Here is a 21,768-nt window from a genome sequence, read left to right as displayed (position 1 = left end):
TCCATGAGGCTTTTCTGTGTCTCTAGGTTATTTGAGATAACTTTTTTAAAATTAGCTCTTGTCCTCCCTCTACAGGAGAATTTGCAGCCTTCAAGTAGCCACACCATCATGACAGCATCTACTCTTATTTAAGTCTTGTGTTCGTACAATTTGTTAACATCAAAACACAGTTCTGTTCCTTAACTCTTTTTAAAGATAAAAATTTTCAATGCATAAGCTGGTGTGGAACAGAATGGAATTTCCCATCCAACAAAAGAGGGAAGAATGTTTTAGGAACTAGAATTCTCTGCTGCCAGTGTTTCTTCTTCAACACAAATACCACGTGCATACAAGTCTGCCCACTCCCAGGAAGAAAGAGGAGACCCTGAGTTCTGACCTTTTGATGGTCAGGCATGATGGAAAGAAACTGCTGCTACAGCTTGGGAGATTTGCTCTGGAAAGTCTGCCAGTCAACTTTGCCCTTCTAACCACCAGATCAATATGTGGCTGATCATCTGATGGGGCAGTTGCAATCACCAAGCCTCGTTCTCTTTCCTGTTCTGGGATTTTGTTGTGGAGCTCTTTCCCCTAGCCACCACTGGTTAATTTCTGAGGGATGGAACAAAAATGCAGCATGCCCTTCCTGTATGGTGCATGTTCAGTCCTTGATAAATTTTTACCAAAATGAAGCTATTTTATTTAAATGGAGGGTGAGAGATGAGGAGGTAGGTTTTGGTGTAGAGGAAAAGGGAATGCTGCATCTTTTTCCTGACCTGCTGGGTCTCTGGCCTTTGTTTCCTCGCTCACTCAGGCTCTGCCTGGCGGGCAGACTGGAAGCTCTGGCGCACATTGCCTTCTTTTCCCATTGGGTCCAGCAATGAAGACGAGTGTTTGGGGATTTTTTTTCTCCACGATGTAGCAAGTTCTCAGGAAAATACAATTGATATCTTCCTCCTAAGCTCTTCCAGTCACCAATTACTTATGTGGCTACTTTGTCCAGGGCACAAAATGCCTGTATCTAATTAAAAGCCTACAGAACTGCTTGATAACAGTTTTGAATGTGAGACATTTATATAATTTAAATGTAAGGTACAAGTTTTAATTTCTGAATTTCTTCTATTATATTTTTATTAAAAACAAAATAATTTTCAGATTTAATTGAATTGGAATAAAATAATACTTCCCACTAGAATTATATATCCTGGAAAATTGTATTTTTGTTATATAAACAACTTTTAAAGAAAGATCAGTATCCTTTTCTCTACCTAAATATATGGGGAGTCTTAGCATAATGACAAATATTTATAATTTTTAAATTAATGGTACTTGCTGGATCCACACTAACATCTTTACTAATATCTCATTGTTTCTTCCAACTAACTCCTGCACTACATCCTACATTTTCTTTCTAGTCTTTGATCTAGCATATGCAACCTCAAATAAAAATGGTGGTGTCTCCATTCATTCTCCTCCTTCCTTTTTTCCCAAGCCTGGTCTTCAAAAGGTTGGTTAACTTTGGCAGCCGAGTCCCCCAGGCAGAGAATAGAGCAATTTTAGGTGTATTGGGACTGAGGGAGGATGTGAAAAGCCTGACATCAGTTGTTTTTATAGAAAGAACTGCTGTGGTATTAAGAACTTGTTCCTTATCTTTATAAATGGGGAATATAACCTAGTCATAACTTCCCTTGACCTTTACTGAAGTGTGGTATAAATCACAGTAGTAGCAAAGAAAGTGACTCTGGATGTATTAATGGCAAATACCCCCCTTATCATGAATCTGGACTCTTATCAAGATTTAGGAATGTAAATCAAACGTACCTAGCCCAACCAAGCTATGTAGTGAAGGACCTGAAAGAAATTAGACAGGACCTATAAAATAAATCAGGGAATTAGAAATTATTTAAAGTTTTCAAATTGTAAATTGCCCCGCTATTTTTCAGCCTATTAAAGCTTACTGTCATTAGATGATTTCTTGCTACGTTACCTATATTCAGAGGAAGGCCTGTTGAAAATTCCATGGACTTGTAAAAGATTGTCCCAGTAAAATGGGAAATAATCCTCAAGTTATTAACGAGTTTGAAAAGCAGTGTGTTCTTTAGTCTTTCGTGAGCAGAGCAGTATCTTACAAAATTGAGAAATTGCAAGAATGAAAATGATTTGTGCTGATTTGAAGAGCATCTTGTGTGCATAATGCTGCCTCTCTTTTAAAAGCATTGTTTATTTTTCTTTTTAAATATGTCCCCACAGATGCTTTTGAACATGCTTGTGTTACCTTTTCCTAGATTGGAGAGAGCTGGGCTTGAACAGTAGGCGTGTCCTGCCGGAGCTTCTAGTGCAGGACTCCCTCCCTGAGCACGGCAGGAGCCAGCACAGGAGCTAGTTATGGAGGGAGCTTAGCATTGGAGTTTTCAACACAAAATTCAAGGTGATTAAACACTGTTTTCTTCCCTTTCTTTTTAGAATACATTGCTATCTCATTTGAAAAATCTCATTTCTTAAATGAAGCTGTGCCCAGAAGCCAGGCTCAGGGTATTCTTGAGAGATTTGTATAGAGCCCTTAAAAAATAAAAATAAAATTTTAGCATTTCCCTTTTCTTCCTTTTCTCCATTAAATACTTTTTCTCTAGTTTACAAATGGCATGGAAAAGGAATTTCCCCTGAGTTTTACATGCTTTTTTTGATGCTTAGACTACAGATAGACTTGAGCTCCTAAGAAAATACAAGGGAAGAACTCCTTGTTTGTTGTGCAGTGCACTTTATGAGTAGTTTGTATCGATATTATGTGGCTGCTTTACTGACAGGCTTGTAAGGCTGCACTTATCTGTCTTTCCTGTAAGGCGGCTGCAGTGCCTTCTGTAGTGTATTTTATTTTGGATAAGGAGAGGTGACACCTTCTGAAAAATTCCAGAGTAACCATAAAAGATTGTTTTAAAGTATGTAGTATTCCTGATGGACTTTTTCATCATTAAACTAGTCTAGGGTCTAAACTTTTACCACTGAAATAATATTGACCAAAAAGTAATTTATAAAAGGGATTTTGTGAATAGAAAATCCACTGTAATCATTTGTACTTAAGTGCACTCTTAAAAGAAGATTCTGTCTCGCTGTCAAACTCTGGTTCCTTAACATCCAATCCCTGGTTGTGTTTGCGATCTGGTAGGACATGCTAAGGCAAGCTAGAAGATAAAATCCCATATACTTTAGTATACGTGTTATATTTATGTCAGTGTTGGAAAAGAAAGAGCAGTTACTTAGTAATAAAGATCCAAGACTTCAACACTGTCAACCTGAAACTTTGTAAATATTTCCTAGATTCTTGTTTGGTGCGGTCACAGCTCTTTATCACACAATGTTATCTTTTACTCATCAGGCAATTTTGGAACTGCTGCATACCCCTCCTCAGATCTCACCTGCCCCTCCCGTACATTCACCTCTCCAGCCTTGTGCACACCTCATTTAGCTTTACTTTGAAACACATTGCAGGGTTCAGGTGACCTCTTCTAAAACTACCTCCTCAGAATGAGGTAATGAATAGTTATTTATTTTAAAATATGAAAAGTCAGGAGCTCTAGAACATGAAGATGATTTAAGATTTTAACTTTTATGTGTACTTGTATTTGAGCCTTCTCATTTTGTCCTAAAGGGCATTATACATTTAAGCAGTAATACTGACAAATGTAGCTCAGAGTATCTGAATGTTGTTGAAAGTGATGCCAGAATCTCTTTAGGGGTACGTTTCAGAATTTTTAACCTTATATCGGTTGCATGAAATTAAATAGTTAATGGTAACACTTCACTAACAGTGATATAATTTTAATTTTTGGTAGGCTTAGCAAGACAGTACATCTTCATAATGAGTTAGCCGCAGCTTCATCACATGCACAGATGCTCCTGTAGAGAGACTGCCCAGTTAAGAGGGTAGAATGATGACCCATTTTGCAAGTTTCTCTTCTTTGTCCAAATTGGCATTCTTTGTGCTAGAAAATCAGCACTTTGAGAATAGCAATTTCAACCATTAGACTAGTAAAAAGCAAAACAAACAAAAAAACCATAGCCAGACATGGAAAGTTTACTGTGAGTATAAACAGCAAATAGCTTACAGGTCATACATTGAAATGGTGTAGGTAAGGCTCTAGAAAAATACCTTGACAATTTGCCAAATGATCTTCCTGTGCCTTCATGATGCAATAAAAAAGCTAAAATTTTAGCAGAAATCAGTGATTTGTGAAGAGAGCAGCCACCCTGGTCTAACTCAGCTGTGTTAATATTTTTTAGCGTGCAATTTAGACTGCAAAGATAAATGCACTAAAGAGTTTATAGCCAAAATCATGTTTAAAAAAATGAGAAAACACACAGGTAAATTTTCAGTGAACAAGATTATTTTTTTAAAGCACATAATCCCTAGTATAGTCAGATATATTTATCACATAGAGCAAATAGGTTGAAATCATAATTCAGTGACATTTCTAGAGAAACTTTTTCTACTCCCATAGGTTCTTCAAAGCATGGAACTTTTATATAACAGGAATGTTTGACAGACATTTTAAGAAATTGCTGTAGTTTAGGGTTGAAGTTACTATATGCTGGGCAGCAGTCATATGTATTAACTAGTGAGAAGGATGAAATTAACATATAGGACAGAATTTGATTTTCTCAGTTCCCATAGTACTGCTGCCAACCTAGACACTGACCAGAGTTTGAAATATAAACTTGCCTCTCAGGATTTGTTTGCAAATTAAGTGGGACTGTCTTGCTAATGCTCTGGGGGCCAGGTGGAATCTCCAAGGGCTCCTCTATGAGGGGACATAAGGCTGGCGGGTGTGAACTGGACACACTCCATGGTGTGCTTCTAGTATCTTGATTCCTTGCCACCCCCAAGAAAGGCTTCAGCAAGTTCTCTAGACGTTTCACTAAGGAGTATTACTAATGCCCATAGGTTGTTGAGCACCCGAGGGGTGCAGTAGCATCTCTGCCTGATTGTATATTGGCCCCCAGAGGAGAGTGAAGTGGCCAGTGTACTCATATTCCATGTTGCTAGCTCTGGTAAATTGAAAATACTGGTAAGATTTTTGTTTTATTAGTACACTAGAGAGTAAGCTTTGTTTTGTTGTTTGAAGATAATCAATTTTCACTTCTGTTTGGGAAAACATTTAAATTGAATTTCAGTCCTAAATTTTGCCAGTTGTGGCAATTAACAGTTTCTATCAGGTGTTTTTAATGTAGAAGAGGACAGAAACTAAGTCCTAAAATCTTAAATTAAGGTAACAGTGGTTTATTTTAGAACGCTTAGGGGTGGTTAGTCTCTACCTCAAAAAATTGATTGAGTGTATCATTTATTTCAGTATCCACAATTTCAGCTGTTGTTCTTGTAATACTTTTTTTTAACATTTTGACCCCCTTTACCCAACTGTTAACTTAGTCTTATTACTAAATCAGTTTCATTAAAATGTTTAATTTTATTTAGCAGTTTTGACTAATTACAATGATATAACCAGTTGTGCATGAGGACACAGCCAGTGAGTGTATCTGGGTTTTTTTGTGATGCTTTTTTTTCTTAAGAATTCTGTAGGTTGAAGTACTCTTTGAAAACAAAGAACTAAAATATGTTTATTCATGTTAGCATAAAAAAAAAAGATTTGTGCAAACCATCTGCTTCTCCTGGCAGGCTGAGCACATTGTCCAGCACCCGCGAGTGGCTGGTTCTCATCACAGAATCTATGTAGGGAATTGGGCATGAAATTCACTGAAGAGGTGGAGCAGAGGAAGTGTTCTGTTTACAGGAGTGGAGATAGGGCTTATGAGTAAGTTGCTTAGTAAGTTGGTTTTGTTTTGAGAATTATTGTGTTACATTTGTGTGTTAAGCTTTTTTTAACCCACTTGTGTTTTGGTGGAGTATGTGTTACATAAGAGGAAACGTCAGACTAGCATAAGCAACAAAGCTCACAGTCTAGGCACAGGTGTAGACAAAATGGACCAAAATGGGAGGGGGGAGGGTATGGGAGTAAGTCTAGGGGTAGGGAAGAATTGATGTGAGGGTGGGAAATAAACTATAATTACCTGAAATAAAATGTTAAGAGTGCAATAAGTGTGCTTTTTATTCTAAGCTGTGAACGGGTTTTTTAAAAAATCATTCCTTCCTAATACATTTGCCTGTGTTCTGTAGCTGATTAAAACCAGCTATGTAAACATATAATGCCTTTTTATTCATGTTAATTACCAACATAAATGGCTAACCTTTATGTCTTATTTATCTTCATGTTATGTTAGTTTACATCCAGGGTGTGTATGTGTGTGTATGCTGTAAATTTTCCCTCCTTCGTTTGAAAACGCCTTTGTTGGGTCCTGTGTGTTTCCTTTGGCCATGCCACAGGTTATAGTCTCGCCTTGGCCTTCATATCGCCTGATTTGAAGGACTCTATCACAGTGACATAGCTCATTCATTTGTTGTGCACTCTGACCCTTTCCTCACTCAGCAGTTGCTGTTTCTTATAAAATATGAGTGTACAACTATGAGGAGATTGAAATTAACTGTTTAACATATGTCCCTTTGAATTCTATTTAGTAGTTATGATTGCTCTTTGGTTTGGACCAAGAAAAAGGAAATCCGCGCCCCACCCCCACCCCCCGCCTTTCACTTATTTCTCGGTTTGAGGACAATTCTTCTGTAAGAGAGGGGAAAGGGAAATCCTTCATGTTTTAACTGCAGTGAGTTAATGGCCCCTGGTTTACTCCAAACCTTATGGCGATTCACATTCACATTCCTCTCCTCTCTTGCTGCCAGAGGTTTGGGTTTAGTTCACTTCAGTTCCGCTCAAGCATTGAAAAGGTTCTCATGGAGTCTGGGGTGTGCCCAGTGAAAAGATGGGGACTTTTTAATTGTCCACAGACCTCTCTATACCTGCTTTGCGAAAATTACAAAGGAGTAACTATTTTTAAAGCTTATTTTTCAATTCATAAAAAAAGACATTTATTTTCAGTCAAACGGATGATGTTTCCCTCTTGTCCCTTAATCCTCAGTGTTTGCTTGAATTTTTTTTTTTTCAATTCTTCCCCATCCCCGCTTCTTGATACTTTGGGTTCTCTTTCCTGCTCAGGTCCTTTCACTTGTATTTTGGAGTTTTTCTCATGTAAATTTGTACAATGGAAAATATTGTTCAGTTTGGATAGAAAGCATGGAGAATTAAAAAAAAGATAGCTGAAATTCAGATTGAAGAAATTTATTTCTGTGTAAAGTTATTTAAAAACTCTGTACTATATAAAAGGCAAAAAAGTTCTATGTACTTGATGTGAATATGCGAATACTGCTATAATAAAGATTGACTGCATGGAGAAGTCTTTATCAAGATCATTTTTCTAGCACTGTCACATTCAATAATGGAAGTAGGGCTTTTGACGGTCAGTTCTATCAGGCAGTGGAGGAACTAAGAAGTGTACATTGTTTCCAGTTACCGCTTGGTGGGCAGAGGTATTTATGAGAAATATTTTAAAAGTAAATTGTCAAGATGAATACCTAGTACATTGCACCGGCTACACTTTTGTAGTAGAGTTTTTTATCTGGTGTTGGTGATTATTCTCAAGCATTTTATGATGCTGTGATCTGACTGTTCCCCTCCAGTGGCTCAAATGAAGTGTGTGCTGTAATAGTCGTTTAAGTAGTAGTCTGTAGAAGTTCCATTTTCTGAACTTTGGTATCTTTCAAACTTTTTTGACACAACTTCCAGTAATACATTTTCTATAGGAACACAGACAGTACACACAAATACATATATTTGAAACTATGCACTCCTGTTTTACACTTCTTTTTTTTTTTTTTAATGCTGGCTACCTTCCCCCATGAGTTGATTTTATGCATTTGATTTCATAAATCTTGAAAGACACCTAGAATATCATCAAGGCTATGTCATATTACCAGGCAGTTTCCAGAGGAGAGGTAAACAATTTTAAGACTTTACCTGGAAACCCTATGTCTGAGAAAAATATAAACAGAAAAGTCTTCAAGATGGTACATATTTGAGGAATCTGGTTTCTGGTCTTCATGCCTCTCCAGCAAATCATAAAATGCTGTTGAGACAAGTATTTTCTCTGAACTGCAGTTTTCTCATCTGAAAAATGTAATTCTGTAATAATTACAGAAACTCATTTTTAAATAACCTTCATACATGATTACAGTAGGGTAATTGTGGATTCATTTCTTAATGCATTATTCTATAAGTTTTCCTTAAAATTTAGTCCAGAATTATGAAACTTTTAATTATTGTGATAAAATTCTATTATAAAGAACCCTACCATACTAGCTCTTCTGAAATTTTATCAGGGGCTGTAGTAATTGGGCCTACTGTCTGGGCTGTGTAGTTCTCCTAGATTCGTAAAATGTTAGAGCCAAAAGAGTTCTTAAAGATTACATGGTTTAGGGACTTCCCTGGCAGTCCAGTGGTTAGGACTTTGCACTTCCACTGCAGGGGGCCCAGGTTCAATCCCTGGTTGGGGAACTAAGATCCCACAAGCTGCGAGGCACGGCCAAAAAAAAGTTTATATGGTTCAGCCTTAAAGATTTCATGGTCCCCTCATCAGCTACTGAATATGAATCCCCCCAGGGATGACTTCCCTAGGCTTACGTAGCCAGGACTCAGTCATGACTTTTGTTTCCAAGATCACTACTATGCATTTTATATATACTGTATGTATAAAATTTTGTTGTGGTTGTGATGATGGTTATAGTGAAATTGAGTGACATTGAGTTTGTAGCTAGAAATGGATATTGTGCCAGGTGTATTCCACTTGCTCCTTCTGTCTTCTCCAGGCAAGCAAGCCCACTGCTCATGCAGGTGATAAAAGGTAAAGGCCCAGTTGCTCAGGCAGGTCAGTACCAGCTCAGGGAGCTCCTGTTTCCTCCACTGTACACTGATGTCCTGCTGAAGCTCCTGATGAGATTGGTGGCAAAAGGTACCCGGGTCAGCCTCTTCTACAGAATAGTTCTAGAAGCAAGTGGAACCAAGATGACTTCTGTACCTTCCCAGAACATGCACAACAGGTGTTCCTTACACAGTACCTCCCTGGTCTCATAACTTTATTAGGTAATCAATTGTGGTATTTACACTCAAGTTTCCATAGGAAACTTAGTAAACTTACAAATTTGTGTGTTAAAATTTGACACTTAATATTCTGTTGCCATCAATAATTCTTTCACTGCCTACCTTTCCATTTATGAAGGTACATCTGTCCATCTACCAGGCTACACACTAAAACTGACTTAGAATGTACTTTTAGCAACTCAATAGGAAGGAAGAAAAGGTCATCCTAAATGTCTGTCTTGCTTTAGGCAGAGGAGAAGGGTGGTACTGCATCTGCTGAAATAATGTTTACAGTTTATCTCCATATGGAGGCTTTTCTATAAAAATCAAACCAGGATTCAAGGGTCACTATAAACTTAGCTTAGACCCAATGGTCTAGAAATAATATTTGCTTCCATTCCTTCATGCCAGATGTAGTTCTGAGGGCTTTATGTGCTAACTCATTTAATCTATTTAATCCATTTTACAAATGAGGATATTGAGGCACAGTTCAAATAAGTAGTCTGCCCAAACTCACAGCAAGTAAATAAATGGTAGAACTATGAGTCAGACCAAGCAAGTTTGGCTCCAGAGCCTGAGTTCCTCAAGCACTGTGCCAGTTTTTCAAACTGCAGGTTGAAACCCATTAGTGGGTAGTAAAATCAGTCTCAACCATTTTTTAAAATGTAGAATAGAATATAAAAGAAAATGTAACATAAGTTTTCATAAAACTTTTGTATTATTTATGTACGTATGTGTACATACACCCACACACTAGGTCACAATGTAAAATTATTTCTTAGAGTAGGTAGGTCATGATCAAAAAGCTTTACACCATCTACCTCACTCAGACCTACAGCCAGACAACCAGGATTTGAACCTCAGTTCTCTTAACTTGTAGCTTGGGCAAGTTACCTATCTACAGCTCAACTTACTCATCTATAAAATGGAAAGAATATGAGGAGGGTGGAGGCCTATTCCTTGGGCTGGGACAATTTCTGCATCAGTGCAAACTGATTTCACAGCCCAGGTATGGAAAAGAGGATCCAGCATGTGGAGGCCACACTGGCCAACTTTAGAAGACTGCTAGTTTTAAAGTTATCTTTTAATTCAAGTCAAGCAACTCTGATTGATTTCTAAGGAAAAAAGCTAATGGGATTATCCTACTTGAGTTCACTGTTGCAGATTGTATTCCTTCCCGAAACAACTTTCATCCATCGGGGCGGGGGTGGCAGCGGGTGGCAGGGGGTGGCGGCAGTGGAGAACAACAAATAAATGAAACCTAAAAAGTACACAGAGATCTAACGGTCTTTTAAAGACCATAAATATTTATCAGGTGAGACAGCACACTCCTACACAGGTGAGTAAACACAAAACCAAGGAGAGCCTCAGACACCCTGTGCAACAGGCTCAGGACTGCTGGAGCTGGCAGCGGGGAGGGTGAAACTGTTCCACTTAGCTTTTGTTGCCATTATGCCCACTCTAACACCTAGGGAGAACCAAAGGGGGGATGTGAAAAACCTAAGAACTAGGAACTCGAATTGGACCACCCCCTGCCTAGAGCCTGTCAGAAGCTTTCTCACTGCATTTAACATAAAATCTAAACCTGCAACCATGACCTATTATCTCATCTAGTCCCACCCTCTCCTCCCCTGCTGGAACCCCACTGGACTTTCTGTCCCTTAAACATGGTGACCTTGGTCCCTCCCTAGACCTTGGTTCTCGCTATTCCTTGTCCCTGAGGCACTCTTCCTTCAGACCCCGCACAACTGGTTCCTGCTACTTGTTCAGGTTTCAGCTCAGATGTCTTCCCCGCCCACCAAAAAGATCAGCATCAACCATCTCCGGCACCCAATGTTATTTCCTTCACAGCAATTAGTAAATCTCACTTATCTACTTGTCTGCCCTTCCTAAAATCTACGTTCTCATCTGTCTTGTTTAGCATGGTATTCCCAACACCTAGGTGGTCAAAAACCTAAATTAAAAATATGAATAGTTATGCTTCTGGGCAAGTCATTAAGCCACTCTACTGCATTTTTTTTTTTGCGGTACACGGGCCTCTCACTGTTGTGGCCTCTCCCGTTGCGGAGCACAGGCTCCGGATGCGCAGGCTCAGTGGCCATGGCTCACGGGCCCAGCCGCTCCGTGGCATGTGGGATCTTCCCGGACCGGGGCACGAACCCGTGTCCCCTGCATCGGCAGGCGGACTCTCAACCACTGCGCCACCAGGGAAGCCCCTCTACTGCATATTTTTATCTGTAGATAGAAGAAAATTCTATCCTACCTCCTCTCAGAATTGTGATGCTACAGAAGGCTGAAAAATACTTTTGAAACAAATTTTTGAAAAACTACATGATCCTATTTCACCCTTATCTCACATTCCTCTGGTCCCTAAGAATTCCTAGTTAGACGTGTGTCTTAAGAGTTCCACAAATGGTGACTCAACACAATGCCCAGCCCACAAGAGATACATAAACACAACAGATGGACCACACCGACTTCTAACCTCTGTATACTTGGGCAAGAATACACTAGCAGTAGAGAAATGGCAAGAGTTTCACATAAACTGTCAGTGTACATACGACTAAGACATCAGCTAAGGAGGTAGGCAGTATGGCACTGTAGTTAAGCGTGGGGTCAGACCTAATGTCATCACTCATCAGTGTGTGACCCTAAGCAAGTTACTTCATTTCCTTGAACCTCAATGTCCTCACTGATAAATGGCACTAAGGCTTATCTATCGACACCATGGGGTACCCAAGAAGACCCACCAAAAGGGCTATAACCAGTTAGCACAGCAGTTGGGAGCACAGGAAATAATCCATAAAGGGTGGTTGTCATTACCAGAAATATCCATAACTCAGTTCCTCATTCTTGACCAAAACTTTAATTTACAACTTAATATACAGTATGATGTCTGTAACTTCTTGAAATTCTCACCTGGCTCCTGCAAGGAAACAAAAGTGAAAAGCTTTAAGAACTTTTATTTTCAATAATTCAAATCCATCATTCTTGTTCATTCAGTTATTCAAGCATTCATTGAGCATCAGTCATGTGAGTAGCCTTGCAGAAGAGTCAAATCACCTTGCAGATTTCTCAAAGGGTTTACAGTCTAGCCATTAAAATGTTAATGACTGCGTAAAGGAATACTGGAAAATATGTAAGAAAATAGGAAGAGGCTAGTGCTGGCAGAGCCATTAACACTAGGGAAACAAGAGGCCTGGTAAGGACTCTTGTCCATAGGAAAGCCAGCGACAGGAAACGAGCTAGAAAACAGCTTCACTGTTTGCCCCACCACCACCTGCCCCCATATACACAAAACTGCTGTGATTTTCGTGTCAATAAGCTCCTTCGAATTAAAATAATAGCAATACTAGTAGTATGATTTAATGGGAACACTTAACTGTCTCTTAATGCTTCCTATCCTTTAAAACAATTTCCAAGGTATTTTGAATGATGGCAATTATTAATGTACAATGGTTAATTTTTTTGTTTTACATTTTTATTGTGGTGTAATTAAAGATAAAATGCGCAGATAATTAAAGGTCTAGTTCAACGAATTCTGACAACTGTATGTACCCACATAAACCCAACCCCCAACCCTACCTCTATAGATGAGTATCACCAGTTTGCAGACTTCATATAAATGGAATCATTCATTATTAGTACTTTTAAGTGACTCACTCTTTTTGCTTAATATGATGATTTTGAGATTTACCTAAATGACTGTCTTGTAACTTGTTTTTTTTTTTTTTTTGCGGTACGCGGGCCTCTCACTGTCACGGCCTCTCCCGTTGCGGAGCACGGGCTCAGCAGCCATGGCTCACGGGCCCAGCCGCTCCGCGGCATGTGGGACCCTCCCGGACCGGGGCACGAACCCACGTCCCCTGCATCGGCAGGCAGACTCCCAACCACTGCGCCACCAGGGAAGCCCAGTAACTTGTTATTTTTAATTGCTGAATTATTACTCAATTGAAGGAATATACTGTAATATGTTTATCTGTTCTCTCACTGATGTACAATTAGGTCTAGTTTGGAGATACTAAGAAAAAAATTGCTATGAAAAATTTTGTACAGATGGCCATATTATTTTCATTTCTCTTGACTAAATGCCTAGGAATAAAGTCGTTGAATCCTAGGATATACGTGTTTAACTTCATTAGAAACTGCCAAATAATTCTACAGAATTGTTGTACCTTATTACATTCTTACTGGCAAATATTCCAGCTGCTCCATATTGTCATCAGCATTTAAAGTTGTCAGTCTTTCTAGTGGGTACAAATGATATCTTACTGTAGTTTTAATTTGCATTTCCCTGGTGATTAATGATATTAAGGGCCTTTTTTCATGTGATTACTGGCCATTCATGTATCTTCTTTTGTGAAGTATCTGCTCAAGGCCTTTGCCCATTTTTCAATTGGGTTGTTCATCTAATTTTTGTTGATTATAGAGGTTCTTTACATATACTAGATACAAGCCCTTTGTTGGATATATATGCTGTATTTTTTCCCAATTAGTGGCTTGTATATTTATTTCCTTAATGGTGTCTTTTGATAGCAGAAATTTTTGATTAGGCTAAATCAAATTTATCAAGTTTTTTTTACATCAGTGCTTTTGTGTTTTCTCCAAAAGTTTTTTGTGTGCCTTAAGATTATGAAGATACTCTCTTGTGCTTTCTTTTAGAAGCTTTAAGAGTTTGGGTTTTATTTTTAGGTCTGTTATCCATGCAGTGATTAATTTAAAATCATATTAAATGAGAATGTCTTAATCCGTGAAGGATTTGTGAGGAAAGGAACTCCTCCTAGTATCTTCCTTTTGAAAGAAAAACTCTCTCTGACTTCCTGATTGGGAAAATGAAAGGGCCACAACCTTTTACTGTTTAAAGAGTTAATTCCATGCAATTCCATATTGTAACATTCCCATATGCTCGAATTTTCCATTAAAACGCTGAAGGTAGAACACTGTACTTTTGCAACTACAAACAACCTCCGTATCTATCTTGTCCATCACTTTAAGCCCTGTGCATTGTTGGTGCTTAAAAAGTCTTTGATCGGGCTTCCCTGGTGGCGCAGTGGTTGAGAGTCCGCCTGCCGATGCAGGGGACGCGGGTTCATGCCCCGGTCCGGGAGGATCCCACATGCCGTGGAGCGGCTGGGCCCGTGAGCCATGGCCGCTGAGCCTGCGTGTCCGGAGACTGTGCTCCACAACGGGAGAAGCCACAGCAGTGAGAGGCCCGCGTACCGCAAAAAAAAAAAAAAAAGTCTGATCAATAGATAGATAAATGGGACCCTAAACTGTAACATAGCTTAGGAAAAAATAATTTTTTTAAACATGAAAAGGAAGATGAGACTAAAAGTGTGTATGGGGAAAAGGGGGCAGAATGACAGCAAATGTGAAAATACCAAAGACAGAAATTAGACATGATGTGTTAATTGTTCTTCATGCTGTTATAAAATGCACTGTTTCTTTGAGACCATGATAGGTGCAAAGTCAAAACATGTTTATTGACAAAAGTTAAATATAACTTTAAAAAGAAACTTGGGGTATACCCACTTGGAAAGAGTTGAGTCTACATTTTCAGTCTTCATCATCAGGAAGGATACCTAATTCTTCATCCGTCCACTGAGAAGGATCTGGATATGGAAAGTGACCCTAATGACAACCAGTTAAAAACAAAGTTCATGAATCTATACTTCACGCAACTAAAAGAATCTACACTCCATACAACTGGTTACATTTTAAAAGAAATCTTGAAAACAAATGTGATTAAAAAAAATCCTTGGGCTTCCCTGGTGGCGCAGTGGTTGAGAGTCCGCCTGCCAATGCAGGGGACAGGGGTTCGTGCCCCGGTCCAGGAAGATCCCACATGCCGCAGAGCAGCTGGGCCCGTGAGCCATGGCCGCTGAGCCTGCGCGTCCGGAGCCTGTGCTCCGCAGCGGGAGAGGCCACAACAGTGAGAGGCCCACATACCACAAAAAAAAAAAAAAAAAAATCCTCAAAATACCACAGGAACAAATTCTCCTTCAACTATCTGATGGTCCAGCTATTCTTCAATCTGTTCAAAATGAGCTGTGGCCTGAATTTTAAAAGCCTGGCCATCTTGGAGCTACTGGCCTGAGCCAGCATTTGAGTATGTGTTTGTGATGGAGCGTGGGCGGTACGGAGACAACAGATTGCGAAGATACCCCATGTCACAACAATCTCTTGAATCCCTGACAAAACATAAGGTCTCAAACTGTCCTGTCATTCCTGCTGGGAGATTTGGAAGCGTTCCTTGTCTATCCTGATCCAGGGCATATTCGGCTGCATCATTATCTCATGCCAGACAGCCACACAATAATCCTGACAGCGGACCTACAGTGAGATAAAGGTGTCTATGTGCTGCCACAGACACCATGCAGCTCCTTACTGGGCGACAAGGGCACAGAGAAATCGTAAGAGAAGTGGGATATTAATCAACCTGATGCTTCTAGAACTCACTGTATAAATTTAAGGTTTTTCCCTATCCTAAAAAAAACCCCAAATTTACTAAAATTCAAAGTATTCTGGATCAATAAGCATGGATTTCAACGGCTTCAAGGTGTAATTTCCTAGAGAATAGCATCTGTGCAAATGTGATTAAAAGCTCCTTTTGAGGCCAATGACATGTTAGAAAGTCACCAGTAACTAACTTCCCTCCTGAGGGAAATTAGCCCACATCCATCCCACCTCAACCTGGCTGCCTTGGGCCTCTGGACAGACTAAATAACATTTATCATTTAAAGGCACTTAACTGTGAAACTTAACCTGCGGATGAACCCCTACCCTAGCTTGGAAAGTAAGAGAATTAGCTTCTATAGTCTCCCTTCCAAATATGGCCACCAAACAGAAACCGTAAGACATGGGCCACCTACATGTAATATACATCCTTGAGTGGAAAAGGTCAGAGACAATATGTTTCATAAAATAAAAGGATTCCTGCATATACATAAGGACAATGTGGTGAAGAGATACATCCAGGTTGAAAAACAGTCTACAAACAGAAAAAAGAAACAAGGTAAGCTATTAAGAGATCTTCCCTCCCCACACGCAAAGGACAAGAATTCTTCTCCTGCACTTACCAGCACAGCATCTGAGTCATGCCAAAAGCGCCAGAGAATCCAGAACCACATGGTTGCACTGAAGAACTCTGCCTTGATCACCTGGGATCTGGTCAGCTGGGGAAACTGCCTGTACTGGGGCTCGATATGCACACCTCCACCAGCACTACATGACAAAACGAAAATGTTAAGCAGCTTGCTATATCTTCAAAGTATGAACTCATCCAAAACTCTGAGTTACAGCCAGAAACTGAACCTTTCTCATCTCCTCCACGAAATACAGAATGGCAGTGCTCCACAGTCCCTCGAAATACTCCTTTTTCAGAAGTTGCTTTAAACTTGTGCAGCAGCAAAAACTGGCCTGAATTGACAAGAGGCTAATTATGATTTTCATTTAGTGAATATTCATGTAGTTTACACCAGAAATATGAATGTGCTGATTATGGGGTACTGGCCCCAAGAGTTTTGATTAAGGAATCATAAACCTGTAGTAGTAAGTCACTAGCTTATCCAGAAAAACAAATCAAATTTACTTTGTCTGGTTAGCCATCTATTTCAAAGGCAAATTATGTCTCTGCTCTATTACAATCTTTATTAAAAGACCACTTTATGGAAAAGAGGACTCAGCAGACCCTTTTTAATAAGCCAAAAGCACTGAGCAAAGCAAAGAGTCTTAAACAGTAAGTTTGAACAAGTCTTTCTGGGTTTTGTGTTTTCATTTACTGTTGACAAGGTGAGGAATATAATCCATATGAGCTATCCTCATGTTATTCAGTTGGACTGTAATTATCACAGGTTGAATCTAATTCAAATAATAGAATTTGTACTTAATGGGGCTACTTTCAAGTCCTATTCAGCAGCTATATGTATGCTATTACATACAAATGGATATAGAAAATTTAAAGAGAGGGACTTCCCTGGTGGTGCAGTCGTTAAGAATCCGCCTGCCAATGCAGGGGGACACAGGTTCGAACCCTGGTCTGGGAAGATACCACATGCCACAGAGCAACTAAGCCCATGCACCACAACTACTGAGCCTGCGCTCTAGAGACCACAAGCCACAACGACTGAGCCCACGTGCCACAACTACTGAAGCCCGTGCGCCTAGAGCCCGTGCTCCGCAACAAAAGGAGCCACTGCAATGAGAAGCCTGCGCACCGCAATGACGAGTAGCCCCCATGCGCCACTAGAGGAAGCCCAGCGCAGCAACGAAGACCCAACACAGCCAAAAATAAAAATAAATAAGTAAAAAAAAAGTTTCCGTCAAGCATCACTGCTTTACACCCTGTTTCTGTATGCCAATTATATTTAACAGTATCTATTCAGGATCTATCTGCATATAGATACTACATTATATAAATAAACCATGGGGGTGGGAATTCAATATATTGTAACAACAGGCTTCCTCTTTGATAGGTTTTGGATATAGCCTAGTAATAAGTACCCATCAGTTAAACTCATTTAAAATAAGATTTGAGAATTATAGTTTAAACCCATTCCCAGAAACTCTCCACATTTAATTACTGCTAGAGTGACATGTTTTAACTATGACTTGAAATAAGTGGATCACTGACGGCAAGGTGGAAATCTTTTTGAACAAAATTTGAAACACTGCAATTAGAGAAAAGGAATGCATGACATAACAATTGCCATGATTAAGGAATATAAAGATTCCACAAACATCTAATGTTATGTTCCAAGACAGGTTGTTAACTGCACTATGGCGAACTAGACAAGCTGAACAACCCTCCAAATTGAAACAACTACAATAGTAGTTGAGATTTTTTTTTTAATTTTTAATAAATCATTGACCAGACACAAAAGAAAGGAATCTACCAAGGGCAAAACCCAAGTTAAAACAAGACCTGGAAACTACATGAGCACTGAAGCTGGCCTTCGTCCTGAGCGTTTCTGCTGTTCCCCAGACTCTCTGACCCTCTACCTGGACAGCTGTGGGAGACAGGAGAAGCCTGGGGCCCACCCAAGACGAGAAGTCTAATTACTAGACCCCTGAAGAAAGCTGCAGCCCCATGATATAAGAGTGAATGGGACATAAACCTGCCATGAAGAAGGGAACAGGAATTTGTTACCAGTAGCCAGTCCTCAGGTGGGTTTGCACCCAAATTCACACTACCTGGGTTTTGGACATTATGGTCCAAGACAACCTCAACCCAAGATTTTAAAGTGGTATTGGATTCTCTGAACCCTTGAGAAGCAAGACCTTAAAGAATTCTGACAGATAAAAGTTCCAGGAAAAGCTCACAGTCAAAAATTACAAGGAAATAAGACACTATGAGTGAGAATCAGCAAAACAACAGACAGCAGTATCAAATATACAAGACTTGAAAAATGGATAATTACAATTTATAATACAGAAAACACGTTATTTTTAAATAAAAGTTTGAAATTAAGGGCAAGGAACAAGAAACTATAAAGATCAAGTTTGAAACAACAGAATTTCTAGAAATAAAATGTAATCATTTGAAATAAAAAGGATTAAAGCCAGGATTAGACACAGCTAAAAAATATGAAAAGAGGTTAGAAGGATGAGAAAACCCAACATATGCCTAATTCGTGTCCTATAAGAAGAAAACAGAATGAGGAAGAAACAATATCCAAAGAAATAATGGCTGTTCCGACCCAGGATTTTTAAGTGTCAAGTTTAAAAAAAAAAATGCAAGCACCATAACTCTCCGTTAAAGTTACCTTTTTAAAACATAAACGAAGGATGAATTGGGAGATTGGGATTGACACATATACACTAATATGTATAAAATAGATTAACTATTTTAATAATCTATTTATACAGCAGGTATAAAAAATAAATTCTGCTGTATAAAAAATAAATTCAAAAAAGAAAAATAAAATGCAATAAAAAAAGTGTAAAAAAATAAAACATAAACCAGATCATATTACTTTCCTGCTTAAAGCCTCCAACAGCCTGCCATCATTCTTAGAATAAGGCCTCGTCCTACAAGGCCCACCCTAATTGGGGCCCTGCTTGTCTCTCTACCGCTGTCCACTCACCAGCTTGCTTGCCCATTATCAGCACTCAGAACCTTTTCACTTGCTGTCTCCTTCGTCTGAGAAGCTCTTCCTGGCATTTTTGCATGGCTGACTACTCATCACTTAGGTCTTAGTTCAAATCAAACCTTCAGGCCTGCATTCCCACATCATCCTAGGTATAATAACCCACCCACCAACCCCAGACACTCTCCAGATTAATCCCGTTTTATTTCCTTCATGCCACTTAAGAGTACCTAAACATGTTCTTTTCTACTTGTTGTGTCCTCTCTCCAGAATGTAAGCTCCATTATCTTTCTTGTATTCTGCTCTATCCCCAGCACCTAGAAAGACTCTCCAGAAAACCTACTGACTTAAGTATTCACATACTGTGAAATACGGTGTGTTACGGAAGTACCAAGATCTCGGTGAAGAGGAACACCCCCTAGTCTTCCCATGCAGGTCAAGGGCTATTGTTGGTGGCTCTCCATCTCTGTCCTTGCTCAGGTCACACATGCCTTTTCCTTCTCGCCACCCCACACCTGTCCCAGCTCCATATCCTTAATAGACACATGGCTTTAGGCAAGTCACTCCTTTAATTTTCCTGGTCTCAGTTAAACAATACTTGTATGATCCTTAGTAGGCACCAGCAGCCCTCTTAAAACATTTTAGAGATTTGTTATTCATTTACTTACCTGGAAGTCAACATTATTATCCCCATTATACGCGTGAGAAAACTCAGTTATTAAGAGATCATGAAACTTTTCCAAGCCGTACAGCAAAAGTGTGGCAGAGATGAGATTTGAACAGAGGCACTTTGGGGGCTGAATCATGCTTTTAACCACTATTCTGCACTGCCTCTTGGTAAAGTGTAGATCACGGTGCAAGGGGCCTGGCCCATTACTTGGAGAAATCCAATGTACTATTTTCAGTCCTGCTCTTACTGAACCCCTCTGCACTACCAACTCCTTTTTGGTAGACGTGCCCTCCCCTGGCATCCCAGCACTATGCTCTCCAGCCGGTTTCTTGGGCTACATCATGGGTGACTCTGCTTTTGCTGACTCTTTAAATTCTGGTGTTGCAAAGGTGAACTCTATAGTATGGGACTTTGGGTTTTAATATGTCAGTGTAGGCTCATCAACTCTAACAAATGTACCGCTCAGGTTGGGGATGTTGATTATGCAGAAAGCTATGCACGTGTGGGTCTGGGGATTTATGGGAAATCTCGGTACCTTCCACTCAATTTTTATGTGAACTTAAAACTGCTCAAAAAAATACTTTAAAAAAAGAAAAATTCCGATATTGCCCAAGCATTTACTTTTGGCTCTCTTCTCTTCCCACCCTTCGGCACTCTCTACAGGTGACTGCCTCCAAGCCCGTGCCTTAACTAATTCTCTAGTCTGCAACCACAGTAATTTTTCAGAATTAAAATCTGGCCGCATGGCGTCTGATTAAAACCTCTCAACGACCGATTATCGCCTGCGTTCGAAACCCCTGAGCCAGGAATAAGGACTCTCTACCATTCCTTCCCTACGTCCCAAGGTCTCCTGTCTCACCTTGCCTCGAACTTGACGCTTCAAACTACACCGGCAACGCCCTCGCCTCCCCAACTCCTGCTCTCGCTTCCAGATTAGCTCCAGCCGTCTCCACGTTCAACTGTCAACTTCCCGAGGGCAGGCTCCCGCTGGGGCAGGGCCCGCCCGAAACACACTTCAACCTGCCGAGCGAGCACAGCTCCCCGCCCCACGTCCCCCCTCTCCCGGGCCCCTGGGTCACGCCGTCAGTCTACGAGTCCCAGCATGCCTCGGGGTGGAGGTCGCTGCAGACCCGGATCTGCCCGTGGGGCTCGGCGTCAAGGTGAGGGCGTCCAGAAGACTGGCACTTTTCGTTAGATGCAGGCGAAGCCCCCACCGCAGGCAATACTCACTGACGGACTCCAGCGCCTCCAGCCGCCCGCGCGCGTAGGCCCCTGAAGAAGTGGCCTCCAACGCGCGCTAAAGGCGCTAGACGCGTCAAAGCCGACATAACAGCCCACGTTCGGTCAGCAATCCCCAGGCCGCACCGCCGCTTCACGTCACTTCCTTTGGCGCCCCTCCCAGTGACGTCAGTGGCGTCGCCCCGCCCATCTTCCGGAGGGGGAAGTACGGAGGCGGGCGGGGAAGGAGGAGTTCCTGCCTCAAATTAGCGTCGGAAGCCCTTCCCAGCTGTGAGGACCGTGGGCCGGTAGCTGAGCTCGCCTTCCACACGGAGGGACCTGGCTCGCCGTGGCTTTGATGGTCAGGAGGCGCCTCTGAAAGGCGAATGGTGTAGCCGGCCCTGGAGAACTCGGCTAGGTGGAGCCCCCGGATGGGCGTGCCGCGCCTCGGCGCTCCGCTTCAGGAGCCCCTCTTCGTTACGCGGGCGCTAAGAAACTTAACCCTGAAACTGAGCTCGCTCCTCCTTACCGGTGCTTATCTAGATGCTGTTACCCGACCTGGACCCGCCTCCCTGCCTGCTCTCCTGAATTAACTACCCTTCCAGACCGTGTTAGGAGGCCACATCCTTTCTGAAACAGTATGTCCTTCCCAAAGCTAGTCCACTGTACTCTTCTTTCCTGCAAAGACTCAACGGTTTCTTTAAAGCCTTCATGGTTGTATTGTTCTGCAAACTTGAGCTTG

General features: G+C 40.8%; 2 protein-coding genes across 5 annotated transcripts in view; one reads left to right on the top strand and one right to left on the bottom strand.

The window, feature by feature from the left end:
* Positions 1-9,662, top strand: part of BRAF (B-Raf proto-oncogene, serine/threonine kinase) — a 164,452-nt gene extending 154,790 nt beyond the window's left edge. Inside the window, exons 19-20 of one of the 3 annotated variants that reach the window (XM_079932159.1) lie at positions 2,262-2,404; positions 5,645-9,662. In XM_079932159.1, coding sequence (XP_079788285.1) covers positions 2,262-2,359 — 98 coding nt within the window. In that variant the 3' untranslated portion in view covers positions 2,360-2,404; positions 5,645-9,662. Of the gene's footprint in view, positions 1-75 lie in introns of all 3 variants that reach the window. The other 2 variants (XM_079932158.1, XM_079932160.1) reach the window with 2 other exon arrangements.
* Positions 9,663-11,897: 2,235 nt separating this feature from the next.
* Positions 11,898-21,211, bottom strand: NDUFB2 (NADH:ubiquinone oxidoreductase subunit B2). Of its 2 annotated transcripts, none has more exons than XR_013829858.1 (4): positions 21,039-21,211; positions 16,130-16,274; positions 14,583-14,662; positions 11,898-11,976 (listed from the first exon to the last, which is right to left on the bottom strand). XR_013829858.1 is itself a non-coding variant. In XM_079932055.1 (4 exons), the coding sequence occupies exons 1-3, from the start codon at positions 21,134-21,136 to the stop codon at positions 14,607-14,609; spliced, it is 318 nt and encodes a 105-aa protein (XP_079788181.1). In that variant the 5' UTR covers positions 21,137-21,206; the 3' UTR covers positions 11,898-11,976; positions 14,583-14,606. The 2 variants fall into 2 exon arrangements, 1 of the variants encoding a protein (XP_079788181.1); XM_079932055.1 differs by having other exon boundaries at positions 14,583-14,681; positions 21,039-21,206.
* Positions 21,212-21,768: the final 557 nt, after the last annotated feature.

Source organism: Stenella coeruleoalba (assembly GCF_951394435.1).
Source record: "Stenella coeruleoalba genome assembly, chromosome: 9".
Taxonomy (NCBI): domain Eukaryota; kingdom Metazoa; phylum Chordata; class Mammalia; order Artiodactyla; family Delphinidae; genus Stenella; species Stenella coeruleoalba.
The sequence above is the reverse complement of the archived record's forward strand: the minus strand, read 5'-3'. Positions and strand labels throughout refer to the sequence as shown.